This window comes from Lepidothrix coronata, unplaced genomic scaffold (assembly GCF_001604755.1).
Source record: "Lepidothrix coronata isolate B3197 unplaced genomic scaffold, Lepidothrix_coronata-1.0 Scaffold347, whole genome shotgun sequence".
Lineage (NCBI taxonomy): Eukaryota > Metazoa > Chordata > Aves > Passeriformes > Pipridae > Lepidothrix > Lepidothrix coronata.
This window is the reverse complement of record NW_016690527.1, coordinates 169,022-191,903: the sequence shown is the minus strand read 5'-3', so window position 1 is coordinate 191,903 and position 22,882 is coordinate 169,022. Positions and strand designations below refer to the sequence as shown.

The 22,882-nt window shown below is 44.5% G+C and overlaps 1 protein-coding gene across 3 annotated transcripts in view; it reads right to left on the bottom strand.

Moving 5' to 3' along the window:
- KCNJ6 (potassium voltage-gated channel subfamily J member 6) overlaps nucleotides 1-22,882 on the bottom strand; it is a 171,143-nt gene that overhangs the window by 20,313 nt on the left and 127,948 nt on the right. For all 3 annotated transcript variants that reach the window (XM_017838570.1, XM_017838569.1, XM_017838571.1), the window contains one exon: nucleotides 20,387-21,307. In XM_017838570.1, coding sequence (XP_017694059.1) covers nucleotides 20,387-21,284 — 898 coding nt within the window. In that variant the 5' untranslated portion in view covers nucleotides 21,285-21,307. The remainder of the gene's footprint in view (nucleotides 1-20,386; nucleotides 21,308-22,882) is intronic.

The following is a 22,882-nucleotide window of genomic DNA, read 5'->3' as shown; positions in this document are numbered from 1 at the left end:
TCCTAAGGCAATATGGGCCAGCCAGAAGGGATCTTCCAAGAGCCCAGGAATGCCTGGAGCAAAGACTTCTGGGCGAGAAGTGGGATGAGAGATGTCACCACACACCCTGATTTCGAGGCCTTTGGGGCTGTAGGCTGACAGCAAAACTAATTTACAAGCTGCAGACAGAAAAAAATATTCCCAAGACTGGAAGAGCACTGGAAGAGCCCAAGTGGTGTTTTGCATTGACACCACTCCTCCACCCAGCCAGGAGATGTGGGTCCCTGCTTCTTCTGGTTGCACACTTGGAAGAAGGCGTGAAAAACAGCCAGGGATAAATGGTTCCTTGCAATAATTCCCTCAGCTGTGCCGACTAAACAGAAAATTCCTTTTTTTTTTTGGTGTGAGTTCCACCCACTGGTCAGTGCTTGCCGTGCTGAGGAGGCACCAGCTGCTCTGGGATCTGAGGAGGAGAAGGAGGATGACCCAGCAGGGCACTGACACATCAGCTCTGCAGCCAGCAGGGAGTCTGAACTGAAGGCTCATTCTGTGGGGTGAACCATCTCCTCAGGTCCTGCCAGGCATCCATGTACTAACTCTGTGTTTATGTGATCCAAACCAGGGGTTTTTGTGGATATTCTGGAAAGCCACAAGGTGCAGCAGCATTAATACACCACTGACTGTGGCAACATCTGTCAGGAAGAAGAGGAGGCTGCCAGGGAGCTGTGACAACTTTAATTGGCTCTTTCAAGCCAGGGAGAGAGACTAAAAGAGGTACTGAGTGGATGGAGAGACCCCAAGCCCTGCTCTATGTTTGGCTCACACTTCTCATGAGGATTCAAGCCCACAGGGAACAGAATGATCAGGGCAGCTAAAAAAGGGAACAGCAGTGAATAGACAATCAAACTGGTCACTGCTACAACTTGGTGCCAGCATTTGGCAAGAGGTTAAACTTCCTGTGGCTTAATTCTGTCACCATTCACAATTCCAGACTCTTCTGACTCAGGTTGGATGTTTCCCACACAAGGGCTTGCTCAAGGTTGTTGTTGCTGTTTTTCAGTTGAAGGAATGATTTCACTGGAATTAGTCCAAAACTAAGGATGTGGACAGATCTTAAGCACAGCTGATGGTTCTCCTCCATTGCAGGTAAAGGGACTGACTTTGGGCCCCAGACAGTTTTCCTTCCTCTCTTTCCCAGGAATGCAACACAGGGCATAAATCCACAGGTCCAATCCATGCTGAACACCAAACACCTTACCTATCATTTCATCTCTACAGTGAGAATCAAAACCTGTGCTTATCTTCAAGGTGATCATCACCTGAGACCAGAATAACTGGTCAATATTCAATAACTGTGGATAGTTTCCATTTGGGTAAAAATGGACCAAATGGAACTTTTCTGTTTTTGCAGAGGCAAAAGACTGAGGAATAAACTCCAGTGGCAACTAAAACTCAGTAGTTTTCATCAGACATTTCTGGTGTTGTCTTTTTAATACAAACACAAAATATCAAAGCTAAAAAACAACCAGCCATCACACCCGGCACACAATCCTCCTGATGCAGGGAGGCTGTGAACCACTTCTGGTGCATTTCATAGAATTCCAGGATCACTGAGGTTGGAAAAGATCTCCCAGACCATGGAGTCCAAGCTGTGCCTGATCCCCTCCTTGTCCCCCAGCCCAGAGCTCTGAGTGCCACAGCCAGGCCTTCCTTGGACACCTCCAGGGCTGGGCACTCCAAACCTCCCTGGGCAGCCCCTGCCAAGGCCTGACCACCCTTTCCAGCAAGAAATTCCTCCTGATGTCCAGTTGTGCTGCATCAAGTCTGTAGACGCTGCAGCAGCAGGGATTTAAGGATGGGACAAGAAGGAGTTCCCTGGGAAGACAATAAGGACACCCAAGAGGGAATGTTTCTTCCTGGGAAAAACATCAATTACAAATGGAGTCTTCCTTCTTGGGGCAGTCGGGAAAGGCTGGTGGGAAAGGATGATAGAGTAGTGGGAAAGCTGAAGGACAGAACAGCAACTGGAGAGGTCAAGAGCATCTTTTCTCTTTCCCTGGGTACCTGAGCTGCTGGGAACAACCAAAAGGGCAAGTCTGAGTTTTCTTTCTCTGTTCCTGTCATGCCAAAAGTGAGGAAGCAGAGGGTTAACCAGCTGGACCACACATAGAATCACAGAATAGTTTGGGTTGGAAAGGACCTTAAAGATCATCTTGTTCCACCCCCTGCCAGGAACAAGGACACCTTCCAATATCCCAGGTTGCTCCAAGCCCCATCCAACGTGGCCTTGAGCAGCCCTAAATCTCAGTGTTTTATGGTAACATGGGGAGCCACAACTCTCAGGGTGCACCTGCACATTGCCAGCACCAGGACACAACCTGGGGTGGGAATAGAAATAGCTGGTGAAGTTTTGAACTGTGCACATGAATGTGAGCTACCAGAGCAAGTTTCACATGTTCAGGAGGGTCGTGAATGCATTTTCTGGGTCTTGAGCCGTTCTGGGCCTGGTACCAGTCACACTCCTGCTCCTGGTTTCACAACTGAGCATTTTGAGGTGATCAGCTCAGGTAAATCAGAGACGAACGTGATTCAGGCCTGTTCTGTCTTAAGGGAGGGCAGTGGGGATGGTAGAAAAAACTTTCTTTATTTTTTCCTTTTGTCTGTTCACTTTCCTTGTCAAAAAAAATGACAGTGTGTCAAACTGACACACCATCAGGTATAATCTTGAGCTGAATGAAGGCTGTAATTTGATTAAGGGGCTCTGACAGGTTTCGAAACAATGGCAGAGTTTTGAGAGCGAACCTGGAGGATTTAATTCAATAATAGTGTAGGTGCTGCACAATATAGTTTTCATAAATCTTTCCTGCTGTAGCAGCTGGAACATTCCTCCATCTCCTGATCCTGCTGAATTCAGAGGGACTGAACAGAGCTGAGAGACCTTGTGAAAGGGCAGCTAATGAAGTGAAAATTCAGGGAGGTTGGAGTCAGCAAATGAAGACCTGCAGTGATTTGACAGCTGCTGTGAAAGGAGAAGGGGAAGGAGCTGAAACTCTCACAAAACACAGAACTGGTGTGAGATTAATTTCTTGGCTCCCAGTTCAGATCTATGACACAAAGTTAATAAACCACTGACAGAGGCTGCACTCACACACGGGGGGGCTGCTACAAAACCAGTTGAGATTCAGTAAAGTTGATTAAAGCACAGACACAGAGCTCGAGGTGAACAGCTGTGGGCCAGAATTGAAGAGGTTTTTTCAATTGTGCTTCCCCAGAAAGTGTTAAAATTCCTTTCTTCTGTGCACAATCTGAGGGGTTTGGCTGCTGGGTGGGAATCAGGCACACGGATCAGACCTAATTAGTTTTAGCTTTAACAGACCAGGTTCACTTGGACTCTGGTTGGCAGATAAACAGATGGAGTGGCCTTATGGAGCCTCCAGGGCTGGTTCGTACATTGCCCATTGTCTTCGACATTTTGGATAGAAGAATTCGGACATAAGCAGGTTAAAACAAGTGAGTGTTCTCCTGTTCATCCAGCACCATGAAGGACTGATCCCTAATTTCTGGTGGAGGCAGAGTTAGATCACTGGGCTCTCTGTGGGACACAGGCTTCACTTCTTTGGAGACAAACATCACAATAAATCCAGGTGTCTCCAGGCCCCAGAGAGAAGCAAGACTCAATCCTCTGCTGGAAGGGAAGGAATCTCTTTTTCATTCCCGAGAGTCTCCTTCAGCAGCACCCACGCACTGTTCCTTGTATTGGAAACTTAATAACTTCACTTGAAAATCATGTCTTTCTGATGGCAGTGGAAATAACATGACTTTTAAACAAGTAGAGGAGACTGTCACTGAAGTGGAGCCAGCTCCGTGGGAGTCAGATGATTAAGGTAGACGTGATGTAGGAGGGGAGAAATACTATCATTTGGAAAAAAATACTGTATTTTGAACAGGTTTAATGTTCTCTTCCAGGGAAGTGGGGTTGTTATTATTAAGAGCATTACCAACATTAGATGCAGGGCTTGATTCTCTGTTGTAATTGTTCACATCCATGCAAATTGCCTGCAAAATGAGTCTAAGCTACCACTGAGCTGTGCAGTTGAGGTCTGGTGGAGCTCTGTGCTCACTTTTTCGGGTGTGGAAACAAAGAGGCAGAGGGTGAGAGGAGAGGGATTTTCTCTCCCCATCTGAATCATGCCAGACTAAAAGATATTGCACTAAATCTACCTCGGATGGTCTATTAATTGGGGTTCATATTTAGGCCTGAAGTACTGCTCAGATGGTATTTTCTTAATTTGAATCTTAATCTTAGTGGTCTTGCATTCCATTCTGACACTAGGGAGAGGAGAGGAAGACAAAAAAACCTGCACCAAACCCCTAATAAATAGAGTATCTGAGGCAGATTTAGTGTAATATCTTTTGATCTGGAGCGACCCAGATGGAGAGGGCAGATCCCTCTCCTCTCACCCTCTGCCCCTTTGTTTCCACACCTGAAACAGTGAGCACACAGCTCCCCTAGACCTCAACAAATAGATCTCAGATATTCTATTTATTGGGGTTCATGTTCAGGCCTCAAGCACTGCTCAGGTGGTATTTTATTTTTCTAATCAAATCGTCTTGCATCCCATTGTTCTGGCACAAGGGAGAGGGGAGGAAGAAGAAAACTTGTAACAAAAAACTAATAAATGGAGTATCTGAGATAAAATTAATGTAATATCTTTTAGTCTGGATGTAAAATCTCAGCATAGTAATTATGGAAATGTAATAAGCCCTGGTGATGATGCAGTTAGACCTGACTCAAAGCAAAGACTTTCTGCTGATTTAATGAACTCAGGGTGTTCTCACACACCCTGGCAACTGTTTAATCTCAGGGTTTCAGCATCTTGATACAAACAAATGCCCTCTGGGTAGCAGCAATACCTTCCAAAATGTTGTGTTTTACTATCAAAATGGTTTTGTGCCCTTGAAAAAAACACCTTCTCCACCACCAAATTCCCTTTTTTCCTCCTTGACAAACTTGTACAACTTTCAAACCCTCAGAAGAATAAGATAAACCACAACCTGTCCTCGAAATACCTGATGCCAGGTGGTAGAAAGCAGATATTTTCTTTCTTAGCACAATTATTGGGCTCTGAATTTGCGGTGGAGGAACTGATTGACCCTGAGCTAGAACCAAAATGACAACTGGCTGCTGTGTAACTCAACCTCTGGGCCCACAAGATGATCTGTGTTACATTTTGATTTATGCCAAATCCTCTAATCTGTTTTAGCAAGTATATTTTGATTTATATCAATTCCCACATATGATAACCCCACATCCACAAAAATGGTTAGAGGACTCTGTTACTCATTTGCTACTTTGCCTGGGATTTGAGTGACCTGGGATTTGAGTGGCCTGGGCCCAAACACTTTCCCTGGTGCTTATTGCAATCTTATAAACTCAGAGATTTTTAGCCATTTCTGGTTAAAATTTAATTGAGAAAAGGATGTTTCTTCCCTGACAGATTACAACCGTTTCCAAGGTCTCTTCAGCACCAGGCCAATAATGAAAAATCAAGATTTTAATGCCTGGAGAACAGAAGGGAACTACCCCAGAACAAATATTGCTTTTACAAGATTTTCTAGGCTGAGCTGACTGTGATTACGTGACATCTATGGAAAATAGAGTTGCTGTATAATAACCACCACCTGCTTGGAATATCCTCTTTCCATCAGCATGGCTTCATCACTTAGTTGCAGTGGGATGCCACAGGGGCTCACGGTGAAGACATTATAATCCATAAATTCCAGCATGGATTTATGAGACAACCTGCATTTTCTGTTCTTCCACGGCACCAACTGCACACAAAGTGTTAATATTCTGCCAGATCCTCCTGCCTGGGGCTGTTTCCTTCTCCTTTTTTTTTTAAACAACCTACAGGAATGTTGTTTATTTTGTCCATTTAAGTCAGTTATGGCCATCCCCTATGAAATTGCTTTCAAATCGATTTTTTTTCCCCCTATCTTTTCGAGTCCTGAGATAACTAGAATAGTGGAGATAAAGCTTTCTGTACTTCACTGTGCTGCCTTCACCTGGGAGGTGTCTGGCTCAAGTGTCCTGCTCTCCCAGTGCCTGAACGAGGTCGTTTTGGATTCCCTCCACAGGGGTTTCTGTGTCACAGTGGGTAAAGCTGGAAATCAAAACTGATTGAAGAGCCTGGGAACGGGAGACTCCCAATTTATCCCAGCCTGGCTCTTTTTGCAGCGCTCAGGTGGAAGGTGCTGAGTTGCTGCATAGAAATTGCCCTGATTATTTATTGCCTTTTTGGCAATTTTGGTTGCTTTGTAGGCACCAAGTACAAGTTGTCTGCTGTGCTTTCAGCATCACAGCTTGGGCTGTGGGGCTCTACTTGAAAATATTGTCTGTCTACTGGGTCTTTGCTAAAAGGAAAAGGGCTTAAAATGAAAGGGCTTAATTTCAGAAGGGCAAACAAATTTTGAGGGAAACTCCTGGAGACTTCTTATTTTTTTTTTTAATTTCCATGTTTTTCTGGCCTGCTTGGTGTGATATTTGCAGAGTGTAATGAAAAGAGTTTTAAGAGACATTTGGTCTCTGTCTTGGCTGCCCTAAACAGCGTCAGCCTTGAGGTCTGTGTTCACAGGAGTCTCCAGCTCTCTGCTCTGGTTCTGTTACCTTTCAGATTAAAAAAATCAGTACTTATTTGTAATGGACCTGCTGCACCTGGTGAAATTTTGGCTTTTGGTTCCTCTCTTTGTAACAGATCATGTACTAAACCACATGGGACAGATGGGAAGCGTGGTGGGAGGTGGTGAACTGAGAACACAAGAAAGGGAGACAGAGGAAGGTGTGTTGTCATGGACTGAGCATTTCCGTGTCCGGGTTTGCCGTGGACAGTTTGTGTGCTGAAACATCCAAGACTTGTTGGGTCTGTCACTGTGGAATGGCTTTTTCCATCCATCTGCAGAGGGAACAGTGGCTGCAGAGAACAGAATGACTGCAGGGCTGCTGCAGCACAGCCCCAGGGAAAGATATCCTGCCTGATCCCACCCTTCCTCACACAGGTATGGAGTCACCTCACATGTGGTGAGGTTCCCTTTTAACAGCCAAATGTTCCAGTATGGATACTTCATCTAAATTAGAAACATTTATCTGCCTCTAATCTTCCATTTGCCTTGTAATTAGAGCCCTAATTGCTTCTTCTCTGAGGCCATTAGGGAGCTGACAGGCACTGCACAGCTCGATTTATTCCTTAGGGTCCTCATCCAGAGGCCACCAGAGACCTGAGTCCTGCTCCACAGGTTTGGGAGAGCTTCAGATCAGGCTCGAGGTTGTGTATTAAATGTTGGATCCACATGGACAGGGGATGTTTTCTGGACTGCATTTCTATCACTGGTGGCTTTTGAGCACCTGCACCTTGTTTTATATCCCTTTGCAGGGTAAAGGAAGGCAGATACACCAAGGTTAAAATTCGTGTTTTGCGTCTTAAACCCTGGATCTTGACTAACTTATCAGGGGTTTAAAATCCTGTTGTAGTTGTGTTCAAGCCCTGAGGGGAGAGCCTTAAAGAGGAGTTTGAGCCCTTGAGCGATGGGAGGAGAAAGGCATTTTCCTGAGACTGCAAAGCAAATCCTCCCCACTTCACAGCTCTGTAGGTGTGGCTGCTGCCTTTGAAGCAGATTTTTGGCCAGACAAGAATCCCTGACTGACTCAAAACCTTTGGCTTTGAACTCCCCTACACTTTTGCACGGCATCTGTCTTGGCCCTATTGGCAGCTAGAAACCCATTGCTGCACTTAATATCTGAAAAAGAAGCTAATTTGTTGTCTTCTCACTGTAAAAGGGGACTAATGGGAATAGAATTGAGAAAATGATGAAAATGGAAGGGGGGGGTTTCCCACCCTGGAGCTCTAAATGTAATAAATTAATAATTCTTATGCAAGGTTGCAAAAAAAAAAAAAATAAAAAAAAGAAGGGCCTAATGGCTGGTTAAAAAAAGGTGCCAGCACAATTTAATTGGACTGGCTGAGTCATAAATCTTTTTTGTTATGGTGGTGCCTGGCAGCTCTGCCAGAGTCAGGTGGATTTTTCTCTTGCAGGGGAAATTCCCTCTCTCTCCAGTTCACGTCAGTCTGCACCAGTCAGAAGTGTGGGATCAAAGCTGTCAACCCTGATGTGCCTTTGGGCTTCCCCTCCAAAAGACAGATCAAAAATGTCCCGTTGCCAGGTAAAAGACCACCAGTCGTGATGGTGGTGATAAGAATAATGATAATTATGACAATTTAGCAATTTTTTGGCTAGATTTTGTGTAGTTTGAAGCACAGAAAGGCAGTCCCATGGAGAGAGGAGCAGGTGATCACAGGAGTGCTGGATGCCCATCTCAACCTCCCTCACTCTCTGGAGGGGCAGAAAGATGCAAAACAGGGGAACTGTGGCCAGAGGAGTGGGACAAAACCCAGCCCAAATAGGGAATGCTCTGAATTAATGCAATCTCTGGATGAGTCTTCAAAGGTGAGTTGCCTGACAGAGCACAGCCCCACAAGTTTAAGTTTTCCTCTTCCATCAGAGCTCCTGGTGCAAAGCTGGGTGGAACAGATGATCTCAGGCTCCTCCTTCCCTCCTGCCTCTCCTCTCTGAGGCTCTGCTGTCCCCAGAGGCTCAGGGGTGACCACAGAACAGCTTTCAAGTGCATAAACCCACAATTTTTAAGTGGTGGCATGGGACAACAGTGAAACCTCTTAGCTGGGCTATTAATTCTCTCAAAGCCATTCAATTCCCCACAGCCATAAAACACGAGGAGGAGACAGCTTTGGGGTTTATAATCACAGGCTAATTTAGGCTGGAAGGATCTATGGAGTCACCTGGCCCTTCCCACTGCACAAAGCACAGCCAGATAGTTGGAGTTGCTCAGGGCTTATGCAGTCCAGCTAGGGATATCTCCAGGGATGGTGATTCCCCAATCCCCCTGGGGGCCCCTTTAGTTTTGCCTGGTGTCTAATCAGAATTACCTGCACTGGAACATATCCTGCCTCCCTGGCCCTCTGAGATGTCCTTCCTTGCTTTTGTGTTCCCTGTAATGTCTATTTAGAGGTTTGGAGTGTGATAAGATCACTCTGCGCTATCCGAACAGTCCCAGCTCCCTCCACTTTTCCTTGTGTGTGTCCTGTGCTCCAGCTCCTGACCTGGACTTGCTCTCTACAACTCCCTGACAGGAGGGGGGAGCTGTGCCAGGGGAGGCTCAGGTTGGACATGAGGAGGAATTTCTTGCTGGAAGGGGTGGTCAGGCCTTGGAAGAGGCTGCTCAGGGAGGTGGTGGAGTGCCCATCCCTGGAGGTGTCCCAGGAAGGCCTGGCCGTGGCACTCAGTGCTCTGGGCTGGGGGACAAGGTGGGCATTGGGCACAGGGGGGATCCATGGGCTGGGAGGGCTTTTCCAACCTCAGTGATTCTGGGATTCTGTGTCTGTTTTGTGCTGGGGAGCCTATTTTGGGGTGTGTCATTCCCTTCTGAATTTGTGCTCAGAGCTGTAGTTTAACAAATCACTCTGAAGCTGCGTTTGCAGAGACTTGGGCTCATTTTGCTCCAGTGGATTCAGTGTGGGCAGCAGGAATGTTCATTGTGTGACCTGGGCTCATCCAATTTCCTGGGAAGCCTGTCCCCGTGGGCAGAAGGAGGCAGTGGTGCTTTGCCAGCTTCCTTCCTCGTGATGGCTTTTTCCTCTTTTGTTTGTCACTCTGGTGACACCAGGGACATCCTGGTCTCTTCCAACTCTGTTTAGTAACAGCCATAAATTCCCTGACAAATCCCCAGGGCTTTGGCTCCCCTTTTAGCCTTGGCCACTGCCATGAACTGTCCTGAAGCAGAAATTTTGGCTGCCCTGTCCCCTTCCCTTGCTGTGACAGTGCCCCGCATTCACACTGACCTCACTCTGTGGTGGGAGATCAAGTCCTGACTGGGTCTCTCTGGGGAAGTTATTTGTGCCATTGCTTTGTAAATTTAAACTGCTGGGAGAAGTCTGGGAACCTACAACCTGGAGCCTTTTGCAGGGCACAAAATACCCTTGAGTGTGTGTTACCCTTCCCACTATCTATTTCTGAGAACTTGATGGAGTTGATCCAAATATTCCCTTTGAAGTTGTTTTCTAAATCAAATTTTGACATTCCTCAGAAATCTCAAATAGGTTCCTCATAACCACTGGAAATTTGGTGTTGGAGACCTCAACTTTTGCTTTGTTTTCATGTTTTGAATGTTTCTTTAAATTAAGCTCCTTTACTGTCTAAGTTTTAAGGAGGGGTATCTCACATTCAACAACCTGATATTTATTAAAATCCTATTTTTTAAACTAAAAGTTTATTCCATTCCACAGGAATCCCAACTAAGGAAAATTGTCAAAATCAGTAAGAAAAGAAATCTTGGAGAGCATCGTGACTCATTCTGTCTGTAATTCCCTTGGGAATGAAGGAGAGAGGGCGAGCGAGCGAGAGCTCAAGGCTGATCACAGGAGCCCTTTCTGCCTTTCACGTTTGTTGTCACAGCAGCTGCTTCATCTCTCCTGGAAGATCCTCTCTCTTTTTATGTCTTCTGCCAGTACAACAGGTTTGGAGAAGCACAACCAGAAATATCTTACACAGGTTGTCACACGAGGGAATGTTGCTTTAGATCAAAATCAGCTTTGTAATAATAAACCACAGACGTTCGGCGTCACTCACTGGGGCATCAGCACCCAACTTGTGTTCAAGCTCTGGGTTGTCCTCCTCATTTAGGGGAAAATTCAGGCCAGTTTCCCTCCAGATTAATGCTGGGAGTGCTGAGAAACGTGTGGCTGCTCAGTATAAACAGATCATGTGCTGTATAATCAGTGCCTTTGCTGCTGCCTGGATTTGGGCTCAAACTCACCATTTGGGGTTGGTTTTTCTCCTCTTCAGAGACACAGGGAGCAGCTCTGAACCCCTTCCATGGATATCCCAGAGCTCAGCTGTGCCAGGGTGGGGAAAAACACGTGGAGCACATCAACTTGTGTTTGGTTTTCCTTGGAAGGCTGTAATTGAGCCTCTGAGGTCACAGCAGTTCTCTGTGATTTGTTTTTGCTGAAAACCCCTGAGGACTTTTTTTTTTTTTCTGCAGTGGCCTTGGGAATCCCAGGAGCTGTGCAATAATGGGAGTTTTTAGTGCTGGCAGCTGCTTTCTAGGTCGGAAAACATATACTCATAAATTTTCTGCCTTTTTCATGTGCTTCACGCAGCCAGAGGTGTTATCTGCAGTCCATAGCCTTGTTCTTTTTAATCTACCAGCTGTTGATTTTGAATTTCTCATTTACTTCACAGCTTTGCTTGCTCATTCTTCAACCTTTTAGGTCACTTTTGATTTGACAGTTGCTGCTCTATTCAATTTTGTGAAAACTTTCTGCTGAAGGTGAATAATCGTTCTGCTTGCATTCATTAAAAACCAATGTAAATATTTGCAACATTAGAGAGGCTTTGCAGTTATCAGGGAGTGTAATGCAGCATGTTTATCCTTCATTACAATTGGGTGAGACAGGAGGAAACAATATTATACAGCTGGAAGTAAATAAGCACCAGGGGGAGAAGTGAAAAGACCTTTTAGAAATATAGGGGGGAGCAGAGTTTGCCCAAAATACTTCCCAGGGTTTTGAACTGCAGGCTACGTAGGAATGCTTCATATCTGGAGATCAAACATGAGGGAATAAGGTAATCAACATGAAAGAATCAGTTCAACAGAAGTTCCAGGGGTGAGACACTGCCCTGGCTCAGATCAGTGTGTGCCTGGGATTTCATCACCTTCTTCTCCAGGCAGGTAAAAAAACCCAAAAACCTTGGATGACCAAAAGTAGAAGGCTAAAATTAGAACCAATAGCTCTAGATTTCCTTTCCCAGGAAAATATTGCAGTGCTGACCCTGTGTTTCCACCATTCCAAGATCAAGTGGACAAGCCGAGCTCCAGTTAACAGACATCACCCTGAGAAGTGCTCAGAAATGGAAAAGGCACTTGAGTGGCCTGGAGCCCTTCTCAGAGGGGCTCAGAAATCACATCTCCGCTCTGCAAGCAGGTGAAACATGTTCAGTGAGCTAATTCTGCCTGGGGAATCCTTTGACCTGGATCATGCTGAGGTGCCTTTTGCAGGGAATCATCCCTTCGGTTTTGCCGAGCGGAGGTTTCTGTGGTGGAGGCTGTGCTGTGCTCAGGGCAGACAAGCCTCTCCTTTCTTGGTCCAGTCACTCCTTGGAGTCTGAGCTGGGTCTGGAGACCCGAGGACTCAGTGGTTTTACCTTTGCAGTGCCTTGTTTCTGCGCTAAACTCCTGGAAAACACAGTTGCTCAAAGCTGTGCTGGAGACAGAGGCGATTTTTAAGTGTCTGGCACCACAGGTTTTTAGGAGGTCTGGGCTGGCCAAGGGAGAGGATTCCCACTGTGCCCTTCTCCCAGGAAAACAGCAGCAGCAGGGCCAGTGTTAAAGCTTTGGGATTCCTCTGGCCATGGAGATGGATGTGTGTAGGCTCATGAGTGAGAAGGAGTGATGAGCAAAGACAAAATGCTGGATTGCAAGGGCACGATGTGCAAAATGAAGCCCTTCTTGTGCAAGTTAGACTTGTGTTCAGAGCAGAATTATTTAACAATGTCTGACTAGCTGTACAAAAGTGGTTTTTTCATACTTAGGGGTCTCAAATCTCCTTTTTAGGGATCTTACCTTTTCACATATGAGTTAGTGCTTGAATCTAAGTATTATATCTGAATGTTTAGGGGTGAGGGAGCTGCTGTAGTTGTGAAGAGCTGAGCAACTAATTGGTGAGAAAGGTGTGAAAGACGGGCAATAAGCCATTATCAAACCTTCAGTAACATTTTTGCATAGTACAGCTCTATTTAGAGAATAAAGCTGTCCAATAAATGTCTAATTCCTTTTCCCTGCCTTCTCTGAAAGTGAGATATGCCAAAGTTTTGGTTGAAAATACTCATAATCTGCACATCTCTTTTCATTCCATGAATTTCTCTCCCTGAATTCTTGCCATTGTGCACAGTTTTGACTGCTGTGAAGTTGAAATTGCCTCCTTTAAGACTTATAGTCCCCCTTCAGCAAAGAGATTAATCTTTTCCACCTGTGGAGAAAAATTCCTGAAAGAAACTTTCCCAATAAAACTGGAATGCTTTTCTCTGCTGGCATCAGGAACTCCAAGCTCACCGCTGCGATACCTCACGCTTCCATCCCTGATTTTCCGTGTTGGAATTCGTAACAGAGGAATGTTCTGTCAGAATTAACCACATGGAAATGTCATTATCATGGCTGGGCTTTGCGAACGAAGATTTGGGAAGGGCTCTATCCATGTTTGTTACAAGCATGTTGGTGGCTAAAGAGGCCAATGCAAGATAGACAAGATTGGTTGCAAAAGGCACAGCAGAAAGACTCCTTAGGTGGTAAATTCTGCAAGACACGGTTCTTTCTGCGCTGTCTTTTCTCCTCAAGGGTGATCCTGCTGCGTTCTCAAAGGCATCAGCAGCGTTATAGATGGTGTGTCTGCAGAGCTCCCGATTGGAGGCCAGAGTAGACCAGTTGTGGTGATCAATATGGCCAAGGCTGAGATGTTGTTTCAGGGAGTCTTGTATCTCCTCTTCGGGGCTCCTCTCTTGCGGCAGCCGGTGGCAAGTTCACCATAGAGCAGGATCTTAGGGAGGGGGTGGTTGGTCCTTCATCCTTGAGACATACCCTGCCCAGCACAGCTGAGTTCTCAGTAACATGGCCTCAATACTTGTGACTGCTGCTTGTTCTAGAACAGATGGATTGGTCACATAATCTGACCAGTGGATGTTTAGGATTGAACGGAGGCAGCGTTGATGGAAGCGCTCTAGGAGACGTAGGTGGTGGCGGTAGATGACCCATGATTCGGATCCATATAAAAGAGTAGACAGCACAATGGCACTGTAAACACTGATCTTTGTGCTTTTCTTCAGGTGTTTATTACACCATACTCTTTTATGGAGCCTTCTGAAAGCTCTACATGCCTTTGCTAACCTGTTGTCTATCTCACCATCCGAGGAGATGAGCCTACCTAAGTAATTAAACTGCTGAACTGATTTGAGCTCTGATTCACCAATGGTGATGTGGGGATGATGGGGGACTTCCTAAGGTGCAGGTTGATGGAGAACTTCTGTCTTCTTTAAGCTGACTTCCAGCCCAAAAAGCTCAGCAGCCTCTGCAAAGCAGGATGTTAAACGCTGCAGAGCTGTTTCTGTGTGGGCAACAAGGGCGGCGTTATCAGCATAAAGCAGCTCCCGGATGAGATGGTTTAAGGTCTTAGTGTGGGCCTTCAGTCTTCAACCTAAGGTGACTGAAGGCACATGGAAATGTGAGCAAGGAGTAAAAGTGGAAGGGTTTGCTGGCAAGCACCAGGGAAGTCGGGATATGTGGGAATATGTGGGAAGGTAAACCCAGATGTCCGAGTCTGGCACCTGGCATCAGGAGATGTCAAAACTCTTAAAATAGAAAGAAAGGAAAACTGAGCTGGAGAGTCTTTGTGTTCTGATCATTCCTGAAATGATGATGATCCAGTTTAGAGCCGAAGCCACTTATTCTTATCCCTGCTTGAACTGCATTTCAGTCACTGCACTTTGGTCACATCCTGGAGCACAACAATGAAATATCTTTTCACCACTTGTCCTGCAGAAACACTCGAGTGTGAGAAATCCTGGTTCTTTTCTTCCTTTCACCTCCAATGCCTTAAGAAGCCATTTGAGTGGATAAACATCTCTTCTTTGAAGAGCAGTAAAAAATCCAAGTGAGAAACTCTAACCCGAGCGACGTTTATTTGGAGAGAGAGCAGAGTCTGCTGGGATGTTTTAAAGGGTTGGAACTGCTACCACACATATCAAAGGGAGATATTTGCTGGGCAAGGATAAGGGGTAAATATGGCAATATACTCCATAAAAAAAAGAAAAAAGACAATAAATCAGTCAGTCAAAGGGGCTACAGTGGAGTGTGGGAACAGCTTTATACGATGTTTGTCCAGTCAAAAGCACCATTTGCTGTATAAGTAACCACCTGTGTGAACATTTTACTGCTTTCCACACATATTTTCCACAGCTGGCAAGTGTGTTTGTTTATGTGTCTATAAACCCTTCTGCAAATACTGCTCTCAAGCTGCCCGTGTGTCAGAATTATAAATGCAGCCGATTACAAGTTTATGTGTAGAATTATCCATATGAACCTAAAGTTATCTGTCCAGCTTTGTTGCCTTTTTTTTTTTTTTTTGACAGCTGTAAAAGTGTAGGTTGTTTGCTTTCCCTGGTGCTGTTTCAATGTCCATATGTTTATTTTTACACAGAGGGAGTGGTTGTCACCCAGAGCACCCCTCTGGTAAACACAATTTCCCAAGGTTTGAGGGTCTTAAGTTGGCTGAAAGACTTCATATTCCTTTCCTGTGTTAGAAAATTATGTTTTCTGTACAACAGTGCAGCTCTAGAGGGGGGATTTGAAGCAGGCTGTGGAGCTGCATTGCCAGAAAGGCTGTGGGTTATTCAGGATATTCCTCTTTCTCTCCTTTTTATTTTTTCTGCATCCCTCTTTCTGATTCTCTTCATTTCTTCTTTTTCTCTCAGTTTCTGTAGATACTGTACCATACCTGACTCTCCCACCTGCTAAATTTAAAACACTTTCCTTTCCTTGTTATGGGTTTATTTCCCTATCAAAACAATACATTTGGAAGCCTCGTTTAACTTTTTAAAATTACTAATTTGTTTATGATGATAAGACTCCCCTTAAAAATAGATTTCACTGGGTGGAAAAAGCTAAACAATTTCAAGCCTGTTGTTAGGAAGAGGTTATTAAATTATCAGAGAAAAAAAAATCTAAATTTTAGATTTTTCATAAAATTAAAACAAATAAATGAGTTATTCAAGGTTTTATTCCCTCTGTTTAGGGGAGAAAGGGTTCTGCATCCTTGAACCCAATTTTTTTGTTGTTGTTGTTCGAGGAAAAAAATAATTTTCTCAAATTCTATGACTAAATATGTGTGTACTCTACAAACCTCTTTAAGAAATATCTTAAGTGGTCTCCAGAAAATAATATGAAAGCAGTGGTGGCACTTTAGTGTAAACCAACTGTCTTCAAAGGTAAATATCAAATACTGCTGAAGTGAGATCAGTGTGTTTGTCATGTTCTTCCCAGTGAGATCACTTGTATTTAATATTATAGCTTTTCCATAGGGAACAGAGGGAGCACAGAATCCCAGAATGAGTCAGGTTTGAAGGGACCACAGTGGGTCATTTGGTCCCACCTCTATGCTCAGGAAGAGTCATCCCAGAGCGCAGGATTGTGTCCAGGTGGGCCTGGAATATCTCCAGTGAGGAGACTCCACACCCTCTCTGGTCTCTGTTCAGTGCTGGGTCACTGCCCAGCAAAGTTGTTCTTCCTCATGTCCAGGTGGAACTTCCTGGGCATCAGTTCCTGCCCGTTCCTCTTGTGCCATTGCTGGGCCTCCCCGAGCAGAGCCTGGTCCATCCTCTGCCCCCTCCTTGCAGACCCTCCAGACCTGGGGGAGGTCCCCTCTCAGTGTCTGCTCTGGAGGCTGAACAGCCCCAGCTCCCTCAGCCTTTCCTGCTTCCAGAGATGCTCCATCCCTTGGGCATCTCCCCAGGAGAATCATCTTCCAGCAGCTCCCTGTCCCTGCTGTCCTGAGGAGCCCGAGCTGGACCCAGCCCTGCAGATGTGCCTCCCAGGGCTGGGCAGGGGGGTAGGATCCCCTCCCTGACCTGCTGGGAACGCTCTTCCCGATGCCCTCCAGGATTCCTTTGGCCTTCAGAATCCTGCTTCTTAGTCCTGCCTAAGTGTGGGACAAGCTTTGCTGGTGTGGGGCTGCTCTGGCAATGCCACGGGAGGAGCGTGGCACTAAAAGTGTGACACTAAAAGAAGCAGAAATGCCTCGGAAATGGCATCAAAATGTGGAAATAACAGCTGAGTCCTTCAGCTACACTGAAGCTCAGTTGGACTTTTGCCCCCCACTCCTGGAGGTTCATCCGTTGCTTTACGGCAGCCTGATGTACTTCACCCCATGATTGTGTTGTCCCAAAACTGGGGGTTTTTTTGGACACTTGAGGGGAAAGCACAGAAGCAAATCTTTGCAAAACTGTTACCCTTTGAATCTGAAAAGATATTTTTGAATGTGGTTGTAAATAAATAAATAAATACAGAAAATTGCGTATTGAAAGGATCCGTAAGAGGTAGTTTTTAAAAAGAGTCTTATTTTGAGTTTTTGGCGGTGCTGTCTGGAGGAGTCAGATTGACTTCATGTTTTTTGGAAGTGCCTTGCTGAAGATTCTGCCCTCAAAGTGATCTTCATACTCTTCCCAGAGTAATATTTTGGTCTGTGCCTTAGTAAAGACACATTGACTTCCTTTTGTCTTCTCAGGAAATTATGGCAATGCTTCCAAGGGGAATTAAAGCCTCCTTGATTTGAACTTTCTGCTGAATTTGAGTTTGGTTAATTGGGTTAATTTCATTTAGTAAAACGCATTATTCTTAATTTCCTGTCCTAACATATGATGCAGAGTTCACACGACAATACATAAAGAGTTGTGTTTCATACACAGGTAGGTGTGCTTTTGGAGCCCCTAAGGTGGAAAATATTATATAAATACATATATATTTAAACAGAATAATATAAATCATTAATAACAATAATGGCAAATGTTTATACTTATCATTTTCCATTTTTATTTCTCATGGAAGGTATATCTGCTCCCAGAGTGGGGAAGCTCTGAAAATAGATAAAGGGTTGTTTTCACTGACCAAACTTGGGAGTGGCTTTTCTGATGATGTAATATTGTAATATAATAATGAATAACGTAATCTAATGATCCCAGCCTGGTTTTGATTCATCAGCAGTGACACTGAATGTTGATATTTCCATATCTGTCATCACAGTTTCTTGGCTCCAGCTTTAATAATTTATATCCCAAGACTTTGACCAGTGTTGGAAGGTGTGATGGGTTCAAGGGTTGGAGATTGTTGCTTTTAGCAGCTTCTTTTGCTGCCCTCGCTCTACATCAAGAAGGAAATGTAGAACACATGGTGGCCTAAACTGGTTTTCAGAGTTTGCTGGGACGTAATTTGTAAATATTTGTAAATCAAAAGAGGGAAAATGCCTAATTTTTGTAGATTGGCCTGATTGTACCTTCAACAAAAGCGACCCAAAGCACAGAACAAGCAGCTACTTCTGTACAAACACGTCTCAGAAACTGTGCTGCTAATTATATGACATTGTTTGATGCCCTGCCCCCATAAGTCATGCAGCAGGAGACCCTACCCAAACAGAACAAACCAAAGCAGTTTAAACTGGGAAATGGGCCCATCCATCCAGTGCCAGGGAAACACTTTAATCCTGGATGGCATCAGTGGGTTTCCAAACCACTGCCTTTGGTTTTCTTCCTTCGTGTGGACTCCAAGGGTTTGAGACAACGACAGATTTGATTTTTATCTTCAATTTTGGCAGCCCAAGCAGTGTGAGGGGGAGTCCCCTCCAGAGGAGGCTGATAATGGCTGAGAGGAGGATGTGGTCAGTGTTGGAGAAGCAAAGGACACCCCAGAGAGCCGTGTGGGTGTGCAGGGGGGAAGATGAGGTGAGGAAAGAAGGGTTAAACAGGGAAAGAGTGAGAGGTTCAAGACAACAAAGCCACATTTGCTGCACTGCGGAAGTGTTCTCGTCTTTTGATCTCTGTAGGTGGGTTTTGGTGAGACATTTTTTATTCTTCCACTGCTTGTCAATCATTTCCCTGGAAAAACATGGTGTTCAGCAAACCTGAAAATATCCACCTCCCCTTTCGGGATGTCAAGTTCCCTCAGCTGCAATTCAGAGATTTCAAGGTGGTTTCAGCTCATAAACAGCAATTTCCTCCTCGTCTCACCCGAAGGTGATGCAGATGTTTGAAATCTCTGTGACTGCTGCACATACCAGGAACACTAAACATTTCATCTTGATTTCTCTTCAGTACCACCTACTTCCTGGAAAATCTGGAAGCCTTGCACTTACCACTTCAAGTTCTCTGCCAAGTTCCTTTCAATTTTTTCTTTTTCTTTTTCTTTTTTTTTATTTTTTTTACCCTGCTCCGTTTTTGTCTCACACGTTTATTATATGGTGACAAATGCAGTTTTCTTCTGCCACCACATAATAGATGTGTGAAACACATACACATGTTCTAGTAAGAGACTGGTCTTTACTTCCTGGCTCCAGTTGCAAAACGTGAGTCAGGGTTGAAAAGGTTGTGCCTCTGGCAGAGCTGTGTGATCCACATCCTCAAACTTTCCTGGGTTTTGCTGCAGTCATGGGGAATAACAGCAAATCTCGTTCTTATATCTCTATATTTTTATATTTTTATACTTCTTATATTTCTACATCAGTATTTTCTCTCCAAGCACATAATTTCTTCATTTTATAATCACCATTCCCTTGTATTGATTATATCTACTCATTTCAGACATTGATGTTGTTATTGACATAAAAAAAAAATACCTCCAGCTTCTAGAACAAGTGTACCAGCACTCTGATTGTGGGAAACATACCAATTTTAGAGATAAAACATCCCCCTGTTACTCTGGCTTTAATGCAAAGAACAAACATTACTTTATGAGTCCATTTGCTGCGAATTCCAAGCACTGTTTTCTCTGCATCGAGTGATTGCTGATGTTGTGCTGTGTAACTGTAGGTAAGGACCAAACAGCATCTCCACAAGGCTCCCGTGACACAACATGCCTTATTTACACAAATCCCAGCTTTTGGGGTTCTGTACATTCCTGGGGTGTGTAGGGGGCCTCAGTGAAACACAGAATCAGACAGATCCTCCGTGAGCTAAAGCGGAACAAACCCCACGTTACACGTTAAAGCAAAACCCAGCAAACAAGCAAGAAAGGAAAAAAAAAGGCGACAACCAAACACATCATCACTTCCTACCGGATCCAAACAGCCTGGGAATGCCACATGGTGGGCAGTTGTTCTGGAGTTACCCACGGGGGATTGGAAGCAGCAGGACTATGGTGCTTCCATGTTAATCATAAACAGAGTTTTGTATTGAATTTTTTTTTTTTTTTTTTTTTTTGTCTAAGCAATTTTATCCCACAGGGTCCTAGTGGTTGAGTTGCTCCTGCAATAGAATGGCAGGTCACCGGGTGAAAGATTTAGAAAATGAGAAATGCTATCCCATTTTCCAAACAGAGCAGGAACAACACTAATTCCATTAGGCAAGGTGGAACAGACAATTAAACTGGGCATGCTTTTAATTTTGGAGCTAACCAGATAACAGATGCCTTTTTCAAATGGAATGACTGTTGAAGTGACTCCTTTAAAGTGAAGCAAAACCCCACTGATTTTCCTTGCTAAAATGAAAGCATTTACCTTATACAAAGTATAAGAAATGTTACCTGTTGCCTCCACCATTCCTTCTAGGATTACAACAATTTCTAGCTCCTCTTTGGGCAACTGGGCTTTGGAAATCTCCCAGAAAGGACTCTGCTGGTTAATCTCATGGCTGATGATCAGTGGTGAAACCAAAAAGAGACGATCATCCCCTGTGTAATAACCTACGTTGATATCTGTCTGGTTGAGTGGTATAAATTCCCCCTCCTTTGTCTGTTTGGATTTGATCAACTTGGCTCGTATTGATGCCTCTACAATGTGGGAATTCCTAAGGTCTCCTACTCGGAACATCAGACACAGCTTTCCATCCCGCATGGAAATGACTGCGTTTGTGGAGAACACCAAGGTTTCTGCCCTCTTCTTGGGTTGGGATATTTTCACAAACATGCAGCCAACCATGAAAGCGTTGACGATAGAACCTAAAACCGACTGCACTAAGAGCAGGATAATGCCCTCGGGACACTTGTCCGTGATGACCCGGTAACCATACCCAATGGTGGTTTCGGTCTCGATTGAGAATAAAAAGGCTGAGACAAACCCATTGAGGTTGCTGACGCAGGGGGTCCACGTGCTGTCCCCTATGTGATCCATATCTCCTCTCATGTAGGCAATCAGCCACCAGATCATTCCAAAGAACAGCCAGGTCACAGTGTAAACCATGACAAAGATCAACAGGTTGAACCTCCACTTGAGATCCACCAAGGTGGTGAAGATGTCCGTCAGGTAACGGTAGGTCTCTCTGACGTTCCCGTGGTGGACGTTGCATTTCCCATCTTTCCTAACGTACCTCTGGATTTTCCTCTTGGCACATTCTTTGTTTAGGTGTTTTGGCAGATCCTCTCTAGCTTGTTTGGGCAACTTTGGTTGATGAATAGTGACAGGGCTCTCTATGTCCTGCTCCATTGAGTCTTCTTCCAGGACGTTGGCTGCCGTGGGAAACAAACAAACAAGGAAAAGGCAGGCATTATTTTTCCTCATTATTTCTCTAAGTCAATACACGACTTCTTCCTGTATTATTACAGGCATGAAATTGCTATTAATCAATAAAATTATCATCCTTTTTCTTTTCTAACCTATTAGATGCACAACACAAATGACATCAAACATCCTCAGTTTATTGCTGAACAGAAATACAATGAAGGCAAACTCTTGTTTCCTATCTATCAGCTCATCTTGATATTTAGATTCCATCCATCCATACTTAACTGCTGCAAGAATTAAGCAGATATTCCTGCCCCCCTTTGCAGTTTAATGAATGAGGTTTCTTATGCACCAAGAAAGATCTGAAGGAGATAACAGAGAGAAATGAGGAAATGGATTCACTTGGGGGTGAGCAGAGAAAATGAGCCATTGTTGAGCTATTTTTTCCCATCAATTGCATTGCTGAGGGGAAAGAATTATATAAATACTAAGAGTTCAAAAAAAAAAGCCAACAATTTTCAGAAAGACCCAATCCTACTCTCGTTAAAGAAAAGTTGGGCTACAGTGTAATTTATTCCAAGAGCAATTCAAGCACACTTCCACAGAAAATCAATGTCTTGCTGATAACAAGACAGGGAATTGTGTGTCCTTCTCCCAGCAAATGTAAAACCTACAGTACTTCAGATTTCATTTGAATTCTGCAAGTCTGTGGCCTTTATCTGAGTGTACCTTCTAATGGTATGGGCCTAAACACCATTCCCCTGTGAGAGTCTTACAAGAATTTAACCCCCAAAAATGACAGTAACTGATTTTTTTAAATTATTTTCCCAGCATTTTGGGATAAATAGCTTCATTTCATTTATGTGCAAGAAAAAAAAGTGAGTTTACTGAGGAGGAAAGTGCTTTCATTGAATGTGTTTTGCAAGAAGCTGAGGGTGTGGTTAAGTCTGGGGTAATTGTTGGCTTTTACTGGAAATCCTTCTGCCTTCTGGGGCTTCTTCCTGCTAAAATTTCAGCTCTTGAACCCCTTTTTCCTCCCTTCTGAGTAACTGCTGTCATTCTTCTGCCAGACTGTAAAGGGAAAAGTCTTCTGCTGGTTCTGCCTTATTGTTAAGCTCTGAATACAGAATCACAGAACCACAGAATGGTTTGGGTGGGAAAGGACCTTAAAGATCATCCAGTGCCACCCCCTGCCATGGGCAGGGACATCTTCCACTAGCCTAGGTTGCTCCAAGCCCCATCCAACCTGGCCTGGGACACTTCCAAGGATCCAGGGGCAGCCACAGCTTCTCTGGGCAACCTGTGCCAGGGCCTCCCCACTCTCACAGGGAAGGAATTTCTTCCCAACATCTGTTCTAAAGAGCAGCAGTGATGTGCTGTTGTGAAGGGGCTGCTCTTGGTGGGTCAGTGTGGCTCAAAGAGCATTTTACTCTCTCTTACAAACGTTATGTTATGTAGCAGATCATCTGTGGGGGAGTCTCACAGCACCTGTAGCTTTTTCAAGATGCTCAGGCTCATTCCTGTGGAGAAAGATCACAGACCCTTGTGAAATTTTAGGGGTGACTGGAATATCCAGGGGG